Source organism: Morone saxatilis, unplaced genomic scaffold (assembly GCF_004916995.1).
Source record: "Morone saxatilis isolate NCDOM2014 unplaced genomic scaffold, NCSU_SB_2.0 Contig21, whole genome shotgun sequence".
Taxonomy (NCBI): domain Eukaryota; kingdom Metazoa; phylum Chordata; class Actinopteri; family Moronidae; genus Morone; species Morone saxatilis.
Window position 1 is genome coordinate 16,478,728 of NW_023339774.1, and position 17,725 is coordinate 16,496,452.

Genomic DNA, 17,725 nt, shown 5'->3' on the forward strand with positions numbered 1-17,725 from the left:
CACACACCTGGAGGCATCAGCTGTACTCCCTGTGGTGGAGGCCCAGGCATTAATGAGCTCATGAGTGGGTTGTCAGTCGGTGGACCATCCAACTCCCCAGGAATGCTGTAAGGTTCAGATGGACTGGGCTGGTCCAACTCAGAGCTGGGACTGCTGCATTCGTACTGTGTAGGAGTTGTTCTGTCTTCATTGTATGTGATCACCCCCGTCTGAAAAAAAACAAAACAAAAGAAAAGCATAAATCATTTGTTACGTAGGAACAAGTGGGAAAAACATTGCCTATGCCAGTTCTTCAGAATCATTGTGAAAAAAAAGAGAATAATTCAAATAGCATAAATGTAAGTTGAAATTCCAGACACAAAAAAATACAACCATAACTAAATGCCTTACTTTGAATATCCTTTGTGTAAACAGAAATAAGAACACACAATAACAAACATCGACAAACACTTCTCCTCCTCTTCCTCCTCACCCTGATCTGTCCGTCCAGCTGTCTCAGGTGGATCAGCCATTCAGGCTCATTGAACAACTCCTGCTCTGGCTTCTCCTTCAGTTGTGGGTCAAAGAATCGCAGCTTTTCAGACATCTGTCAACAAAAAACATAAAATTACATTTGTTAGAATACCAAACCTGGTACGCATCTATTTGTTTCTGAATAGAGGAGCTACAGAGGGAAAGACGACAGCGAGTGGATACCTGTATGATTTGGCTTATGAAAACAGGGGAGTAGTAGGCAGGCTGCATGAGGACAGTCCGAGAGATAACTTCACAGTAGTGGAAGGCCTGAGCACACAGGCCTGCTTCAGCCAAGCGGCATGCATAGATCAGCTTGAACACCTAATGAGAGACAATAGAAGGGCAGAGAACAGTGTTATAATCTCAAAATCATGTTCTATACCCTACAGGGAGGGAAATTCAAACACTTCTTTAGTCATCTACACGGACCTTTTCAATATCATCAGTGCAATCAATTGTTAGGTTTTTAGTACATATTTATAAGAGACAAACTGTGTGTTTGTTGGTTTATTCATTTATCTGTAAATACCAAAATATCTACCTGGAAATTGGGTAGTGTGCACGGCTGGGAGCCCAGAGATTGAGCATACTCATAGGCCTCAGTCCTCTGAATGGCTTCATTGGTCGCAAATTGGTAAAAGGGCAAACTGAAGTGAAGAAACAGTGATAAGGTTATATGTGACGCATGTTACAAGCAAACTGTAATGTTGTCTAAAAAGGTCCCATATAGTTGTGTGTGTGCCTGCCTGCCTCTAACCTGTGGTTGGCGCCAATCAGAACCATCTTGGTGCTCTTCTTTGTGAAAAATCCAAGACCAACTTGGGCCATCAAGTAGCAGAAGTGTGCAGCATCAATCAGGCCCTTGGAAGCTGCCACAAGACAAAATGAGACAGAAGGTGAGATAACATGTTTTGCTGTGGCGAAGAATAAAAACCCTTTGCAGTGCTGTGACAGACTGCCCTTTTAACGCAATCCTACCGAGAGTGTCACCCATGGTGGTGATTGTGCGAGTATCCAGGTCCAATGTGTGTGTGAGGTTAGACAGCACCATGGCCATGTGAGGGCGCCAGTCACCCCACTTCTCCTCTCCGCAGCACTATATGAATGCAAAACAATATGTGTGAGTGGGAAAAACATTGCTTATGCCACTTCTTCAAAATCATTGTAAAAAAAAAAAAAAGGGTTATGGGTTAGGGTTATAACAAGATAAATATTTACAGTGGCTGATGCAGGCATCCTCCCCGACATCAGCTGGTACACTGTCTGGAGAGGGTCATTGATGGGCAAACTGTTGGCAAACCTAAACAACAAAGACAGAAGAATTTAATACTGCATCTATAAATCTGTAAAAACAAACAGAGTAAAGGTGCAACCAAGTTTATGACTCACAGCCTTTTATGTCACTGGTACTTTACCTTGTCATGACACGTGCATGTGTCCTGTTATCCATTTTACTGGCCAACAGCAGGGCGTGGCCCCACAGGCCTCCCTTCATAGCTGCTTCTAGTGCATCCTATTTCATAGACAGAAGAATAGAAGTGAAATTAATTTCAGATTTCATAACATACTACTTAAATGACTATAATACAGTTGAAGAGGGTTATTTCTTTACCTTCTTGCGGCCAAACAGCAGCAGCTCCCTGAAGCGTTCCGTTTCCTTGCCAACGTTCTCTGGGACAGTCATGAAGGTGTCCGAAAGGAGCGATAGTGGTCCAGCTCCGGGCTCTTCCTCAGCTCGTGCCAGCGGCTCATTGTTAAAATCTATCAAGTTTGCTTCGTTAGGACTTTTGCCCGGTAGCCAGACAGAGCGGTGCTCCTTCAGCAAGAGGTCAGCGATGTCTGTGCCAACCACAGTCTTAACAAAAAGAGTATGACAGTGAGAGGATTGTTTCAGGCAACTATACAACATACACTGCTTTCAATTTTATGTCCGACATATTCTCAGTTATGTCTGCACAGTCTTACCCCGTTCTGTCTACAGAGCAGCATAATGAAGTCCCAGAGCAGACGGGCAGAGTCCCTGTCCAGGAGGTTGTTGTCTCGAGAACACTCCAGCGCTTTATTCTGGGAGAACTTTATCACGTCAACCTTATGGGTCTCCTCCCTGATTGACAGGATGCAAAATGAGTGCCCGTTCAGTAGTGACTAGTCAAACAGTATGCATTGTTTCATATACATTAATACATGATATGGCATTATTTAAAAGTAGGTGTAAATAGGTGGTTCGGAGCAAAATATGCAAAGTGGTAGGAAAGTGTTGAGGATGTGTGCTGATTTGTTTTTCTTATTAAAAAGTGCATATAAATGCATACTGATTTTGCCTATCTATAGCTACCAGTTATTATATACTTTTTTTAAGTTCTCCTCCAATAAGCCTCTAATATGCACCATACAAATTTTTAATAAACTATCAATCCTTTATCCCTTGTGGATGTCTGCCTCTCATTTCATGTTTCACTTTCTTATGGTAGAACCTAAAAGTATAGGTATAAGACCAACGCATAGGTGGTTTTGGTCTTTTCATGGAATTTGTTGTCAATAACAAAAATATAGAATTTCAACAACCTTACCCTTTAAAGGTTAGCGAATCAAAGCTATTTGTAATGGACAAAATGAGCAGAATGCACTTACTTAACAAGAGGGCCAGGGAAGGCTCGTAGTTCTGTCTGATCCCGGGTATCCTGGAGCATGGTCTGCAAACAGACATTCAGGTTCAGAATAATACTTCATAATTGTTTTAATTAAAGTCATATGCAAGTTATCTGAAAAAAAAAAATGCACAAGGAAAGCTACTATATTCAGACTTTTTCCTGTAAGGTTGAGCAACACGCTACACATATTCTGAAGAAGAAGGGCGTAAAGAAGCAGTTAGGGAGCTAAATTAAAAGTAGTGTAGTGTAGTGTAAAGCGTTACAGGGTTTTCAGTACCTTGCTCCATTTAAAAAGCAGTGTGAGGAAACAGTTTTACATAAAACTATGTAAAGAGGGCTAGTTTGCATTTATCATTTCCATGAAGAAAACAAAAAAGCAGAACCATATTCTGTTCTCTTTTCCGCTTTGTAGATGATGATTCATCACAACTTATGACATCAAAATAGCTTAACAGCAACATAAACACCCTATGCTTAAATCACTTCTTGCGGTCACCAAATCTTCATGAAATAAACGCAACGCTACAGTAAATTGCTGAAATACAGTGTGTTAAAAATGCACCTCCATGTTGTAGATATCAACGAGAGCAGGCTGTCCAGCTGAAGGGAGATTGGGCATAACTTGGACCAGATGACCACCAGGTCCAAAGCGGGCACAACGGTGGGGTATAGTGAACTTCTCTGGGGTTGCAGGACGAGGAGGAGCTGGAGGAAAAACATAAGTCAAACTAAGAGCGAGAAAAGAAGCCTGAGCATAATGACCCAAATCTAGTGGTTTAATTAGTATTTGACTGAACTCTGCTAAATTCTGTCACTCAATTACCAAATGTCAAACTAAGGATTTAACTCACGTTGCTCAGGGGCGATCCAGGTGCTGTCTGCAGTGTATTCGGAGGGATAGAGATACTGGCTGTAGTTCTGGGAAGCATCAGTCTGGTTTGGGTACTGTCCATATGAGTAGTCCACAGCCAAAGTGGATGCTGTGGTGTCGTAGACTGCTGACACCAAGTCAGGCTGGCTTCTGTAAACCTGGCTCTGCAGGGCGGGAAAACAAATGTACAGAGATGATTATTAAACAGGAAGACAAATAAAACATAAAAGCGCAGACCCACATATTGTAAGGTGAGCATATTCAGAAGACCAACAATGAGCTCATTTTAAGTGAGTCAGTATCTATATCTAGTTTTTATAGTTTTTAAGTGTGGAGTAGATTTAGGGTGAGAGCAGAAAGAAGTTTGTCTGAAATGTCAACACATATTTTTCACTCAATCCATTATCAACTATCCCACTTTTCTACGCATAAGCTATGCTTCTAAATAGTTGACTATCCTAAAATTGTCAAGGAACTGTTATGGATGAAGCAGCTAAATGATCATGAGACAGCTTGAAAGCATAGCTAATAGTAAAGAGAAGAGTAGGCATGTCATGGGAAAGCAACCACTAGCTGCACCCTCAAAAAAAAAAAAGAAAATCAATGCTAAAACGTAACAGAAGAACATCCCCTGAAGCAAATAGTTCCGCATTTTAGGAAAACAGACTTATTTACTTTCTTTCCTCTCGATACAACTCTGATGTTTATGACTATATGAAGTGGTTTCCTGTTGTTTCCAGTCTTTATGCTAAGTGAAACTAACTAGGCTGTACATTCATATTTAGCAAATCTATACTGTAGGAAAAGTGTCTGAATTGCTCTTGTGTCTAGTAGAAATGAACAACCTTACAATAAACTAAGGGAAGATGAGAGCTTTACTAAACATATTCCCACACTGTTCTTCCCTACTCATTTCTGATGTTTAGAAACACAACTACAGCTCACAGAGGGAGTCAAAAAATCCAATACTTGCTCAATGTTGTTGTCCTAATTTCAGCACCACACAATTCACTTTGAAGAGCATATCTAAATCTGAATAAAGCCCATTTCAAAAATTGAAATTAAAATGAAATTTTGCCATTTTAATTTATTAATGAGTTCCATAGCAGTCTTTAAACCATTTCTGTGAAATCCACAGCCACAAAAGTGCAGAAAAAACAGAGCTGTCAGGTATGCTATAATGAAAGTGAAATTAAAATGTACCTGTTGTGACCGTGAGCTGAAGCTGCTTCGTCTGCTGTTGTGGCTGTTAGAGCTGTGCACACTATGTGCCGACTGCTCGCTGTGAACACTGCGCCGGTCAAAGTCATCACCGTACGTTTCTCCACGACGACGGTAATCGTCATCAAAACTGGCATCATAACCAGGGTAGTAACGCCACTGATCATCATAGCCCTCTTTCCTGTGAGTAGAGTGTACAGTGTGAATCAAGCAGCACTTCCATCTTTATGAAGCAATTTGGCAAATCTATCTGTTGCGATGTAGCATGTAGTCCATGAAAAGTCATAAATGTAACATACACAGCAGAAGAAAACACTGTAACATGTCTAAAAGTAACAATCATCTGACAGATTGCATTTATAACCTTAAAGTTCTCTACCTGGCAGGAGGATACATCTGTTGATTATAGTAGGGGTCTCTGGCTCTGTAGCTTTCATCGTAATTAGACCAGTACGACTGATCATAGTATCCTCTGTACCGCGGGTCATACTGCCCATAGTTGTATGCTTCTCACAGAAAATATGAAGAGAGAGAGATTCACATCACAAACCATTTATATACACAGACAGATTTATAACAAATACAGAGAAAAAGAAGGGAAAAATCTTATAGATTCACACGAGTAAGCAATGTCAGCTTGTAACTCTGTACCTCCATAATCATAGTGCTTGGTGTAGTCTGCATAATATTCATTATAGGCACTTCGGTTTGCTTTGTGGTAATCCTCAGGATAGCCTTGCCTATGGGAGAAAGCAAACAAAAGGTGAGGGTTACAGGTCAAGTGCAAGAACCATAAACATACTTCAGAGGGTCAAACTCACTAAAATAATGAAAACAGCGCATCCCGTGTAAATGATGTAAGACTGAGAAATGGTTTTACTGACCTGGATGAGGGCCTGTCAGAGTATTGACTGGCCCTTGAGCTGGGTCGGTCTGGCTGAGGCTCTCTGTACTGGTAGTTTGGATCACGATAAACTGGGGGCTGTCCTTCATATCTGCCATACCAAGGATCTGTTCTGCTCCTGTACTGACCATCCTGAGAGATAAAAGCATAAGATATTCCTTTAAGATATTCCTTTAATAGTCCCACAATGGGGGAATTCCAATTTATAATAATTTATAATGATAAATAAGGCATTTTCGGTTTACATTTCATGGCCGCTGTTGCTCACGCATTATATTCTTGTGCATTTTGCAATGTACATCTTAACAAAAAAAAGTTTTGGCAGATGAATACATTCACAAGCAAATGAAACAGGACTTCCACATACTTGATAATATTGCTGTGCCCTAGGATCCCCAGGTGGAGGTGGGTACTGGCCAGGAGGATATGGTGCTCTGCTATCCGGGTATTCTCCATAATTACCATAATAGCCTCCATACACCTGCCCTGGCACTGGAGCAGGCGGCCCATAGCCTTGCTGGCTGCCTGCAGCGGAGGGTGGTCGAGGTGGCTCTGCAGGAGCTGGCTGGGAAGCTCCTGGAGGTACTGGTCCTCGAGGCCCAGGAGGGTATGCAGCAGCAGCAGGAGGAGGAGGGGCACTCCCTGCAGCAGACCCCTGTGCTGGAGTTGGATACTGGCCACTGGAGGGTTGTGCTGCACTCATTGCAACAGGAGGAGCAACATTTTGTCCCTGCAGTGCAGCCTGAGAACCTGATGTCTTAGAAGGTTCAGCTGGTGGCGGCTGGGTGTTTGCAGCTGCTTGGGAGGGTGTTAGGGGTACCTGCGGGGTAGATGGAGAGGCAGGGGTCTGGACAGAGGGATCTCCTTTTGCTCTTAACCCCTGCTGAGCATCTTTGGTGACCTGTAGGTAAAATCCATTACTAGATTGTAGAGACTCATGTAGAGAGGAAGGATGGCCAGATGCTGGATGATTTTGGGCTTGTGATTGGTGCATAGAAAAATCAAGCAGTTCATAATTTGATGGCTGATTATGATTAGAGACAGAAGCAGTCATGAGCGAAGCCTGTGGATTAGCTTGGAGAGCAGAGTGGCCGTCTCCACCCAATGATTGGCCCCTTGAAAGAGGAGGGCGGGCTGGCTGAGACTGTGGTGGAGCTGCGATGTCTGACACTGCTGCTTCTGGGTTATCTCTGGTCAGATTGAGCGGGCCCTGGTAACAGACTGAAGAACTGAAGCTTACTGGTCCAGGGACAAACTGTGGATTTTGATTAGATGTTATTGCAGGTGGTTGGGAGGCACTGGCACCCTGCCCCTGTGCGAGCGACCTCACAGGTGGGGTAGATTCCCTACTTAGACTGGGTGCTTGAGCAGGGGCACTGGGGGGAATCACACTGTAATTGGACACTGGCGGGGCAATCAAAACAGGCTGGTGGAGTGAGTCGGACACAAGGAGAGACGCATAGCCGAGGTTGCCTTGAGAGTCGGCTGGCCCTGCCTCACTCACCTTTGGTGGGTTCTCTAGATTCTCTAAATGTTGCTGTGAAGTCGGCTGGATTCTCTGGGGGGGCTGCAGGTCCAGAGGGCCATCCTCTGGAGGCTGGATGACATCAGCACTGGGCTCTCGTAAAGGGGCAAGAACGGTCGGGGCGGCAGGGGCTAGGAGGATGTTAGCCCCTAAGCTAGCAGGATCATTCTGAGCCCACAGAGTAGTGGCAGGGCTCTCACACGGCCGACTGGCCCCAAAAGCACGCGATGAAGGTCGAGAGTGAGAATGAACCACGGGGTGTGTCAGGTGAGGCACACCACCTCCAGCTACGGCAGGTAGGGGGTGCCCCGGACCATAGATATTTTCCATGTTATCTGGTGGCTGCTCCAGGTTGCCAGACGCAGAATCTGCAACCCCTTCTGCTACCATGTTAGCCCTATCAACTTCAGGAGGACGCACCCCAACCCCATGTGAGCGCACGGGTTCAAAAGAGCTGTTAGCGCTGGCCTGGAAGATACCAGTAGGTTTGGGAGGACTAGGTGTGGGAGGCCACGTCTGCTCCAGGGAGGTCTGTCGCGCACCCATATCTGCAGCTGGAGAAGTGTCAATCTGCTCAAAGTAACCTCCGGTGGCAGCAGGCAGGTTGGCTTCATCAGTGAGACGTGGACTTTCCTGCTGAATGAAGGTACCTACTACTCCCTGATGCCGACGACTGCCGGTTCCACTTCCATGGCTCATATTGCTGTAGTTGGATGACACACTGGCAGATCTCATTGGTCTTGGAATAGAGTCAGGAGTCTCCAGGTTAGGCCCGGTTTCAAACTGGTCTGCTCCATGCGCTGCAGTAACGGCAGCAGCAGCTGCAGCGGGGCTGCCGTGGGTTTCATTCGGTAATACTTCCTGGTTCGGAACATCCAAATTCTCCACGTGGTCGTACTGGGAATCAGGGGGATTCTGGGCGACTCCCTGTGATGCATGGTGGTTGCCATCGTTCATGTATGGTAGGTGTGAATGATCTTGCACAGAAGGTCCTTGGTAATCCAGTGGAACATCTGCGTGTCCACCGTGGGCTTGTGGACTGCTGTGATGCTGAAAGGATCCAGGACTACCGTTCACTGCCTTGTTTCTCTCTCCAGCCAGTGTTTCTTCATTTTCCACGTCATTGTCTTTGAAGAACATTGAGAGTGTACCAGACTCCTGAGAGTATGGGACTGAGGCGGACGCAGAACTGGGCCCAGGCCCAGGGTTGGACACAGGTTGAGATCCAGCAGAGTCAGGCAGGGGCTGAGGATGGACCAGACCAGTCCCCATTTGGTGGTAGCCTGAGTCCTGTGGAGGCTGGTTGAACCAGTCCTGGGGGGTAGAGCTCTGACTGAAGTAGCCCTGGAAGTGGGAATTATGATGCTGGGGTGCATTTGGGTCAGGCCATTGAGAACTAGGGACCTTTCCAGGGTTCTGGAGAGGAAGAGGAGCCTGGTTCTGGGAATGACCAGGTTGTGTTGGAGGGGTGGGGGTGTTGTGATGGGGCGATGGGGTGTGGGAAGGGTACATCGGGGTCTGCGGCGGTAAATTAAAAGGCTGTGGTGGAGGGTCACTAGTAGGTTGGAAATAGTTCTGAACTGATGGAGGACGACTTCCATGATCAGGGACCCACTGGGAGGAGGAGGTGGGGGGAGGCACAGGCTGGAAGTGCACAGGCTGAGGAGGAGGCTGTCCTTGAAAATCCTGGTTAAAAGGCGTCAGACACGGTGCCGGAGGCGAGGCCACGTGCGGTGGCTCTGCGGCCGCGGATGGTGTTTGTTCTCTTGAATTAAAATAGCCCTGTTCACTATGAGGGGGTGCATATCCTGCTGGACCGGCTGCTTGGAAGACACCGGGGGATGCTACGCTGTGAGGGTTGAACAGCGTCACCCCTGGCAGAGACGACTGTGGTGGGCCGGGGGGAGCAGCTGTGGCGTCCTCCGGTGTATGTGGTTGCGGAGGCATCCCCGAGCCAGCTTGAGAGTACATGGTGTTAGGTGGGGCTTGCATTGGCGGAGGGTTGCTGTTGGGTATTGCCGGGGGACCACCTGCAGCCATGGGGGGAGGAGCTCTAACAAAAGCGAAAGGGTTTGTCATGGGTTGAGTAGCAGGCGGCATCGTGGCCGTAGCCGCTGCTGGATGCTTGTGAGGCCTGGGCCTGCGGAACATATTGGGCCCAGAAGGAGGAGGCCCAGAGGCTCCTGGAGGTCCAGTCCGAGGAGGGGGCTGCATGTCTGCAGAGCTAACGGGTCCGGGGACCAGGTCACTCTAGTAGATGTCACCGAAGAGACTGAAGTCAGGCAAAGCTGGGTAAAGAAAAGGAGAGAGGGACTGGTTAATAACAGAAAGCTGCACATGCCTCTGATGGAGTTTACCACACCTTTGTTTGTACATTAGTCTGTGAACGAACGGTACAACGTGGCAATTTCTACACGAGCTCCTAGATATTAAGACAAATACACCGAGTACAACACAACTGGCTGATTGTAACGCAACTTCGATTGCGGTACGTGACGCAATCTGCTCGACGAAAGCTTGGAGTTTTTCTTACTCAAAGACTTTAAAGAAACACGAGCACACAAACATTTGGAGTTGTGTTGTAGTAAAAAGTGCTTAAATCGTGTTTATGAGTGAATATAGCAACAAGGTGGTTTTTAAACAGCGGAAGGAAATCGGAAATTCTTAAAAAGCTTAAAACTACTTAGAAATAAATAATAACACCTGGTTTTGAATCGCAGGTTTTTTCTTAAGGTAATTTTGAATCTTGTGGCATCTAGAAACTATTGACACGATGGCGCAGTACCACAGTGCCACAGCTAATCTGTGAAGATAAAGTGAACATTGATCTCATCATTTAACTTTTCTAAACAGGAACTAGCTGAAATAACTCGTACGTGTCAAATAACTTGTGCTTTTGTGCAGCTTTATTGCCTTCTTTTTTTTTTTTTTTTTGGTGTGTGTGTCGTTTAGTTATTGGCGAGACATTTAGATAAAATATGCCACAAATACAAAACACAGGATCGATCCCCTGATGAGATTGCTTCATATATAAAAATCACACACACTGTGCATCTGTCCGCTGGAAGTTCCTGGGAGCATCTGAAAGGTTGGAAAGGGAGATAAATGAAAGAAAGAGGCAGTAGTCTTGGCCAGACAACCACTACCGACAGGATCCCGGATCTTTCAAGCACCCTGGGGGTTATAAATCCACCAGGAAGCTAACGATAGCGACAGTGAAACTCACAAAGTCAGCATGTTGAGACAAACGCTATCGACTTCTGGACCCACAATGTGTTGATCTCTAATCGGTACTTCACTCCTTTCTGTCCGGACACGACATCGAGGTCAACGTTACACATTAAGCTTCCTGCGAGGGAGGGGGGGGAAAGGTCTGGAGAGCTTACAGCTAACAGTAACGCTACATTGCTCTACATGTCCCCAAACGCCACAACCCAGCAAAAAAACCACACAAAACACACCGAAAATCCAACGTTAAAGTCTGGATTCTCACTTTAAAAACACTACCCGCTAACAAAACAAGTTGCCATTTTTTGTGTGTACGTTTTTCCACACTGACAGGGTTACACACACGTTACAGGTCCGAGCTGTAAGTGAACAGGTTCACTGCCTGCTCCCGCTAGCGTTAGCAGCGGCTAGTTAGCACTGCTGGCTAACTGGCCGCTGCTAACTACAGATGGGGTGGGGGGGGCACAGGTTCGAGCCCCGCTGCGGGCGCCGGGGTGAAACGTTCAGAGGAAAACGTCGTCGCTGGTGCTCTTACCCGATGTCGGAAATGTGTACGGATATAAATGGGTTTCTTACAAATGTGCAGGACAGTCGGTCTGACACACCGCCACCATCTTCAATGAACACATCCTACTAGGCTACGTGTACAAGCGGCGTCACGGGCCAAACAACGAGGGCGTCATCGCGGGGCGGGGCTTGTTAAAGGGTCATTTTTGTGTTTTTATGATAGATAGATAGATAGATAGATAGATAGATAGATAGATAGATAGAATGGATAGATTAGAAAGACTTAGTAGATAGATGATAGATAATTTGATAGATAGATCGATAGATAGTCCGAAGGAACATTATGCACTTAATGTAATGCGTGCATACAAGATACAAAACATACATTACACCTCATTAAACATACATTGACAAAAATTAAGAACCTTAACCTAAGAATAATATTAAAATAAAGTAAAGATAAAATATAAAATCCATTATATTCATATAATAGATAGATTGATAGATAGTAGATAGATAGATAGATAGATAGATAGTAATAGATAGGATAGATACGATAGATAGATAGATTATATCCCGAGAATATATGCATTACAAACACTACATTACATACATTAACCCATACATTGACACAAATTAGAAACCTTATACCCTAAAGAGAAAATTAAAATAAATAAGATAAAAGTATTAAAATCATTATATTAATATTTTTAATAATAATATAACGTAATAATCGACTAATGATAGACTAACGTCAGATAAATAGATAAGTAGATATAGCAGTAGATAGATAGACTAAGTGTTGTGTGTGTTTTAGTTCCAATCTTTTTTTCCCTACACTACCAGACATTTTTCCAAATACATGTCGAAACTTCATCGCAATTTTAAGCCACTAAACATGTCAGAAAACGGTCGTTAAATTACTATACCAAGCACCTTCTTTTACATTGCCCCTCCCGGTAAGCGAATTCATGTACTGTGCATTCATAATCTTGTCTAAATTCAAACCCACTGGGGAGCTAGCAACAACGGTCATTCTCTACATTCTAATTTATCTAATAAACAAGTAAGGAACAATCACTTGTCATACCTTCTGAAATGATATAACCGAACTGTTTCGAGAATACTTGTTGTTTTTTCCTAGTTCACATTCTGACTCTGAGAAAAAGCACAGCTGTCCTAATAAACATAAAAAGAAAGTAAAACACATGAAAAATCAGCTGTAATGAGAAACCTAAATCAATGCTGTCCATTATTGATAATAAATACCACCTTGTTTTTTCTATTACTAAAATGCCTATTCATATAGGATGCCTAAATGGTGGGGAGTGGTGACATAGGAAAAGGTGCGCACCACGCTATGGTGTCTTCGCGAGCTCGTTGAAGAACACGACCGCCGACGGATGGTCGTTGTTTGTCGATGTGAATTTATCATAAACAGCATGATGGTGAATCGCGTGATGTATCGTTTTCCGCCGCGTGATCTGATGAGTATGTGTCAGTCGTAGTCGTGGTTGCCGCGCGGCTATGCTATGCGTCGAGGCGTGTGCGTATCTGTTCGTGTGCGTGATGCGCGCGGCGATCGTATCTATCTACATTAGACGTGGGGCGTGGATGTTAGAACATGCATTGCAATCAGAAATCTAACTTCTATCAGTAGCCATACATTAAATTTAACCTGAGATCAATAATATTGTAATATTATTCCAGTATATTTGTCAGCAATCCACAGGAAAAAAATATATTATTTTATTATTTTATATGTATACATTTTGTTGTTGTTGTAATTGTTTAATTCAGTTGTCTCTGTGCTGTCAGAGTAATGGAGGGGTGGGAGGGGATTGTTATATGTTATATGTAGGAGTGAGTGTGCAGGCGTGAAAGCCGCTTGCTGCCTGTTGCGTTACAAAGTAATTTCCCCCTGGGATTATTAAAGTATTTCTGATTCTGATTCTGATTCTGATATGTCCAATATTTGTCATGTATGGTTATCTTTTGTCCTCTCGTTTTCAACAGACAGTTTAAATGGAGTCCAAATGGAAAGTGAAGTTCTAGATTTGCTATATATAGATATTATATAAACAGGGTTGATACACATGTTGATTATAGGTATATTTTACATATTTCTTTTAATACATTTTCCATTTTTCTTTATGTTTTAATTGTGACAGTCCAGCACTAACACATTGCAAGACATTGAGAGCTACCTGGCAGTTTAAAAAAGCAGACAGCTTTGTTATGTCATTTGCACATTTTTAATGTAGGGCTTTGCTAATCCCAATGGGGCTAAATTTAGGTGGTGCAATAGCTCAAACGACAGGTTTAACAAGTAAATCAAGGTAGAAAGCTAGACACAGTACATTACCCTACACCTGAGTGCATAAATGAAACATATGGGGAAAACCAGTACAGCAGGTTGCTTATACTGCAGAACAAAGTCATATAGATACAGCATATTTATATATAAAGTTATGAGTATGCATAGGAACTATATTCAAGAACAATGTGTATAAACATCAAATCACTGTACATTATACAGTCAAGATGTATGTGTATATGCAACAACACATGCAATACGTTATAGTCCAAAAGGTAAGAGCCAAAAAAGATAAGAAGCAAAAATATTTAATAAAATATTTATTGTAGGCATTTTTCCACCAGGGGACGCTATGGTGTTATCTATATAATCTCTAGTACCTCATTGACCACATTGAAAAAAAAGTTTTCAGTAATTGCTAATTAGTGTCATGCAACTAGATATTAAATACTAGTATATTGTCTCGTATCTGGTCTCCTTTCCATCTAAAACCTTTATTTTGACATGTTCAATATTGAAACTCTTTGGCTTATAAATTCACTGACACAGGATAAAACTTATAGCAGTATACCAACAGGACATTCATTTTTATAGAATGAAATGACTAAACATTAAAATGGTTACAAATACAGATATCTGGGACATGTGATTGATTTATTGTGACTATGGATCTTCTTCTTAACATCTAGTCTACTAATATGTTATAATATGTTATGTATGTGTATGTCAGTATGAAGCATCTAAATGAACAATTAAACTCAAAAACATACCACTTAATAATAATAATAATGCATTATCTGACTTTCAATGCTACCACTAATCCCCCTCATCATGGGCAATTTACATGAGACATTAAGTACATGAAAGTCATCCCCCGTTTTCAAAGGAAATGGAAAAATCCACCTTGAGAAGTATGGTCAAACAAAGCGAATGACAGAAACCACACACACCTCGAGCAGAGTTCAAACACCCACGATACACGCCGATCTAATGTAAGTCTTGTTCACACACCTCTCTTTCCTTTTTTTGCTCAGACTTGTTAACCGAAACCTACCCTCCCACTAGACTGTGTCTTGAGACTACGGGGCCACGGGGCAGGTTGAAACAGACCTTCACGTTTACACTGAAAACCCCCTGGCTTGTCCTCTTGGTGCAAGATCAGTGTGTTGAGTAATCCCAAGCTCCATCTGTGTGAAGACTTGTAGCTGGTGATCAACTTGTCAGAATGTAGTACTGTATCTCTCAGAAGTAGGATGAATCACAATGTAATACAGTATAAAACTGACTGTTTCACGTTATTCAGAGTTAATGTAATATAATTTTAACACAGGTTTTATTGATCAATATAACTACAGTCATCCCTTCCAAGAATTATATAAGTGTAATAAGATTTGATTATTTCAAACGACCACAAGGAGTTTTTTAACTGGTTGTGAAACAGTCTCAATTCAATACTGATGTCTCTATATGACTAACATAAGCAGAGAAGATTAGCTATTTCTATATAGTTATTCAAGAGTCAGTCAGATTCCCCTTGAAATCAATGAAATTAGGCAATGGCAACACAGGGGCCACAAGTTCCTAATCGCTGCATTAAGTATGATTAGCTAATGTGTTATACATCTCTTATAAAGTAATAAGCACTTGATGTAATAATGGGATTTTATGACAAGGTCTGGTAAAGTGTAGTATTGAAAGGCCTTTTTATTTTAACAGTTTTAGTACAATGATAATAAAAAAGTGGTTCACATGGAAATGAATAACAGAAACATAACATTTCACTTGAACCTCCCACTCTCATCCCACTATTCAGAATTTAAAAGCACTGTATAGATATTCAATAAAAACATAAATACTAGATTAAGGTATAAGGTGTTTTCTTATTTAACTGATCATGAAGAAAAAAAACAGTAAAACATGTCTTCATAAAACTCTTGCACTCTTATAAACATGTCCTTGTATCTGCTTACAACTTTATTTTAGTGTGTTACAAACACTTTCTGAAGCACATTTATAAAAAACTGTTTCTATAGTGCAAATGCTACAGAGGGGATAAAGTAAAGTAAAGTGTAACCACATAACTGAGGATGTAGTGCTGTTACTGAAGTTGCTATTTAGGTGTTACATGTAGGTACAGTACGTACACTGTTTGTTTCTCACACTCACTCACCACAGTAGGCAACATCTGCACCCTTACAAATAAAAACACACACCCTAACCACACACCTCACTTTTCTCATTTCGTGTTTCAGCTTACCCTGGCTCATTTGACAACTGAAAAAATGTGTTTGTTGTTGTTTAAATTAGAATATAACGTTTGTGTATGCAAAAAAGCAAAAGCTGTAGAAATAACCAATTTTAAATTAATTGAGAACTCTTAAGGGACCCATGTTAATTCTCATGTTTGAGAGAAAAGTGGCAGTTGCTTTCCGCTGAAGAGGCACTCAAACCTCATCTCTTCAACACAGTTGTCCATGGCCAATCAGTGATATCTGTGGCCCACATCACTTCCTATGGGTACACTGTGTATGTGACACTGACATTGTTTGTCCTCAGAGACTCTATCTACCCTGTCATTAAGGTGTGTGTTTACAGGAAAACTATGAGAGTGGGCATGTTTGGTTAACCACTATCTAAACTCCTGATAAGCCCCCAAATATCAACCTGAGCCCTGCGGTCTGTTAATGGCGCAGGGTCTCTGAACAATAGCCCCTGGAGTGAGTTCATCCCTGCTGAGGCACGTATGCTTGTAATCAGCTGTCAAATTTGGCAGGTGTGTGATGACTGAGATAGGAACTCAGCAGAGAGATCATTTTTTGAACTGTCAGAGGAGGGAATAACAAATATTTAGGTCTACAGAGCCATTTTTATTGTGTTTCTCAATCTCTCTCGGGATCCTCTCTCTCACACACACAGTTGTGGTTAATAGAGTGATAGAAAAGATTGTATGGGCAGGTGTGGACCTGGTTTTACACTACAGAATGCAAAGATTAGGATGATGTTAGAACACCTCCTATCAGAGAATCTCTCACATCCCTTCATAATAAACTAGTGTTCATGTCACTGGTATAAAAGGAAAAAATGTCATAATTCTTGAACCCTAAAGCATAGCAATAAAACACTATAAAAAAATACTTAAAATAAAGTTAAAATAAAAGGTAAAAGTAAGAAAAGACCTCCATTCAAAATTTCATTTGTTGTTATTCTGTAACGAGTAAAGTTACAAAAGTATTAGTAACAAAGTGTACTTAAAATTAATACAAGTAGAAGTATCCCTTATTCAGAATGGTCCCACACAATGTTATTTAATTATAATATTGTATTATGATGCATTAACATGTAAGCAGCAGGGTCAGATCTCAAGAAATATTTATGCCAAGAAGGTGGCATGGAGACTGCAGAAATATGCAGTATGATGATTTAATTGCAAAAAATCATCAATATTTGCTTGGAAAATCCCCCAAAACATTACATTATTGGGGTACATTAGTAAAGCATATCTAAAGGAGGCATTAGGAATAAAAAAAAAATGTTTAATTTCCAAATCTTTTTTAATTCCAAAGAAATTTTTCCATATACATGTCGAAACTTCATCGAATTTAAGCCACTAAAATGTCAGAAAACAGATCATTAAATTATATACAAGGCACCTCTCTAGATCCGCCCCTGGTAAGCAGAATTCATGTATGTGCATCATAATCTTCAATCTTCAACCCACTGGAGCTAGCAACAAGGTCATCTCTAATTCTAATTTATTAATAAAAGTAGGAAAATCACTGACTCATACCTTCTAAATTGATATTCTTCAATAATAAGAAGCACTGATACATTTCAAGTGGAAATAAACTGAAGTGTTTCAGGAATACTGTGTTTTTTTTCCTAGTTCACATTCTGACTCTGAGAAAAGCACAGCTGTCACTAATAACATTTAAGGAAGGAAGTAAAACAGCATGCACAACACCAGTCTGTAACTGGAGAAACCTAA

General features: G+C 42.1%; 1 protein-coding gene across 3 annotated transcripts in view; it reads right to left on the reverse strand.

Annotated features, from left to right (window-relative positions):
• sec16a (SEC16 homolog A, endoplasmic reticulum export factor) overlaps nt 1-11,583 on the reverse strand; it is a 17,786-nt gene extending 6,203 nt beyond the window's left edge. For 2 of the 3 annotated variants that reach the window (XM_035667432.1, XM_035667431.1), the window contains exons 1-19: nt 11,493-11,583; nt 6,531-9,976; nt 6,144-6,295; nt 5,911-5,999; nt 5,639-5,765; nt 5,242-5,440; nt 4,019-4,202; nt 3,730-3,872; nt 3,148-3,209; nt 2,482-2,620; nt 2,129-2,371; nt 1,932-2,029; nt 1,735-1,816; nt 1,495-1,612; nt 1,274-1,385; nt 1,058-1,163; nt 697-837; nt 473-586; nt 8-209 (exon numbers count right to left, since the gene is read on the reverse strand). In XM_035667432.1, coding sequence (XP_035523325.1) covers nt 8-209; nt 473-586; nt 697-837; nt 1,058-1,163; nt 1,274-1,385; nt 1,495-1,612; nt 1,735-1,816; nt 1,932-2,029; nt 2,129-2,371; nt 2,482-2,620; nt 3,148-3,209; nt 3,730-3,872; nt 4,019-4,202; nt 5,242-5,440; nt 5,639-5,765; nt 5,911-5,999; nt 6,144-6,295; nt 6,531-9,902 — 5,683 coding nt within the window. In that variant the 5' untranslated portion in view covers nt 9,903-9,976; nt 11,493-11,583. The remainder of the gene's footprint in view (nt 1-7; nt 210-472; nt 587-696; nt 838-1,057; nt 1,164-1,273; nt 1,386-1,494; nt 1,613-1,734; nt 1,817-1,931; nt 2,030-2,128; nt 2,372-2,481; nt 2,621-3,147; nt 3,210-3,729; nt 3,873-4,018; nt 4,203-5,241; nt 5,441-5,638; nt 5,766-5,910; nt 6,000-6,143; nt 6,296-6,530; nt 9,977-11,492) is intronic. The other variant, XM_035667433.1, reaches the window with a different exon arrangement.
• Nucleotides 11,584-17,725: the final 6,142 nt, after the last annotated feature.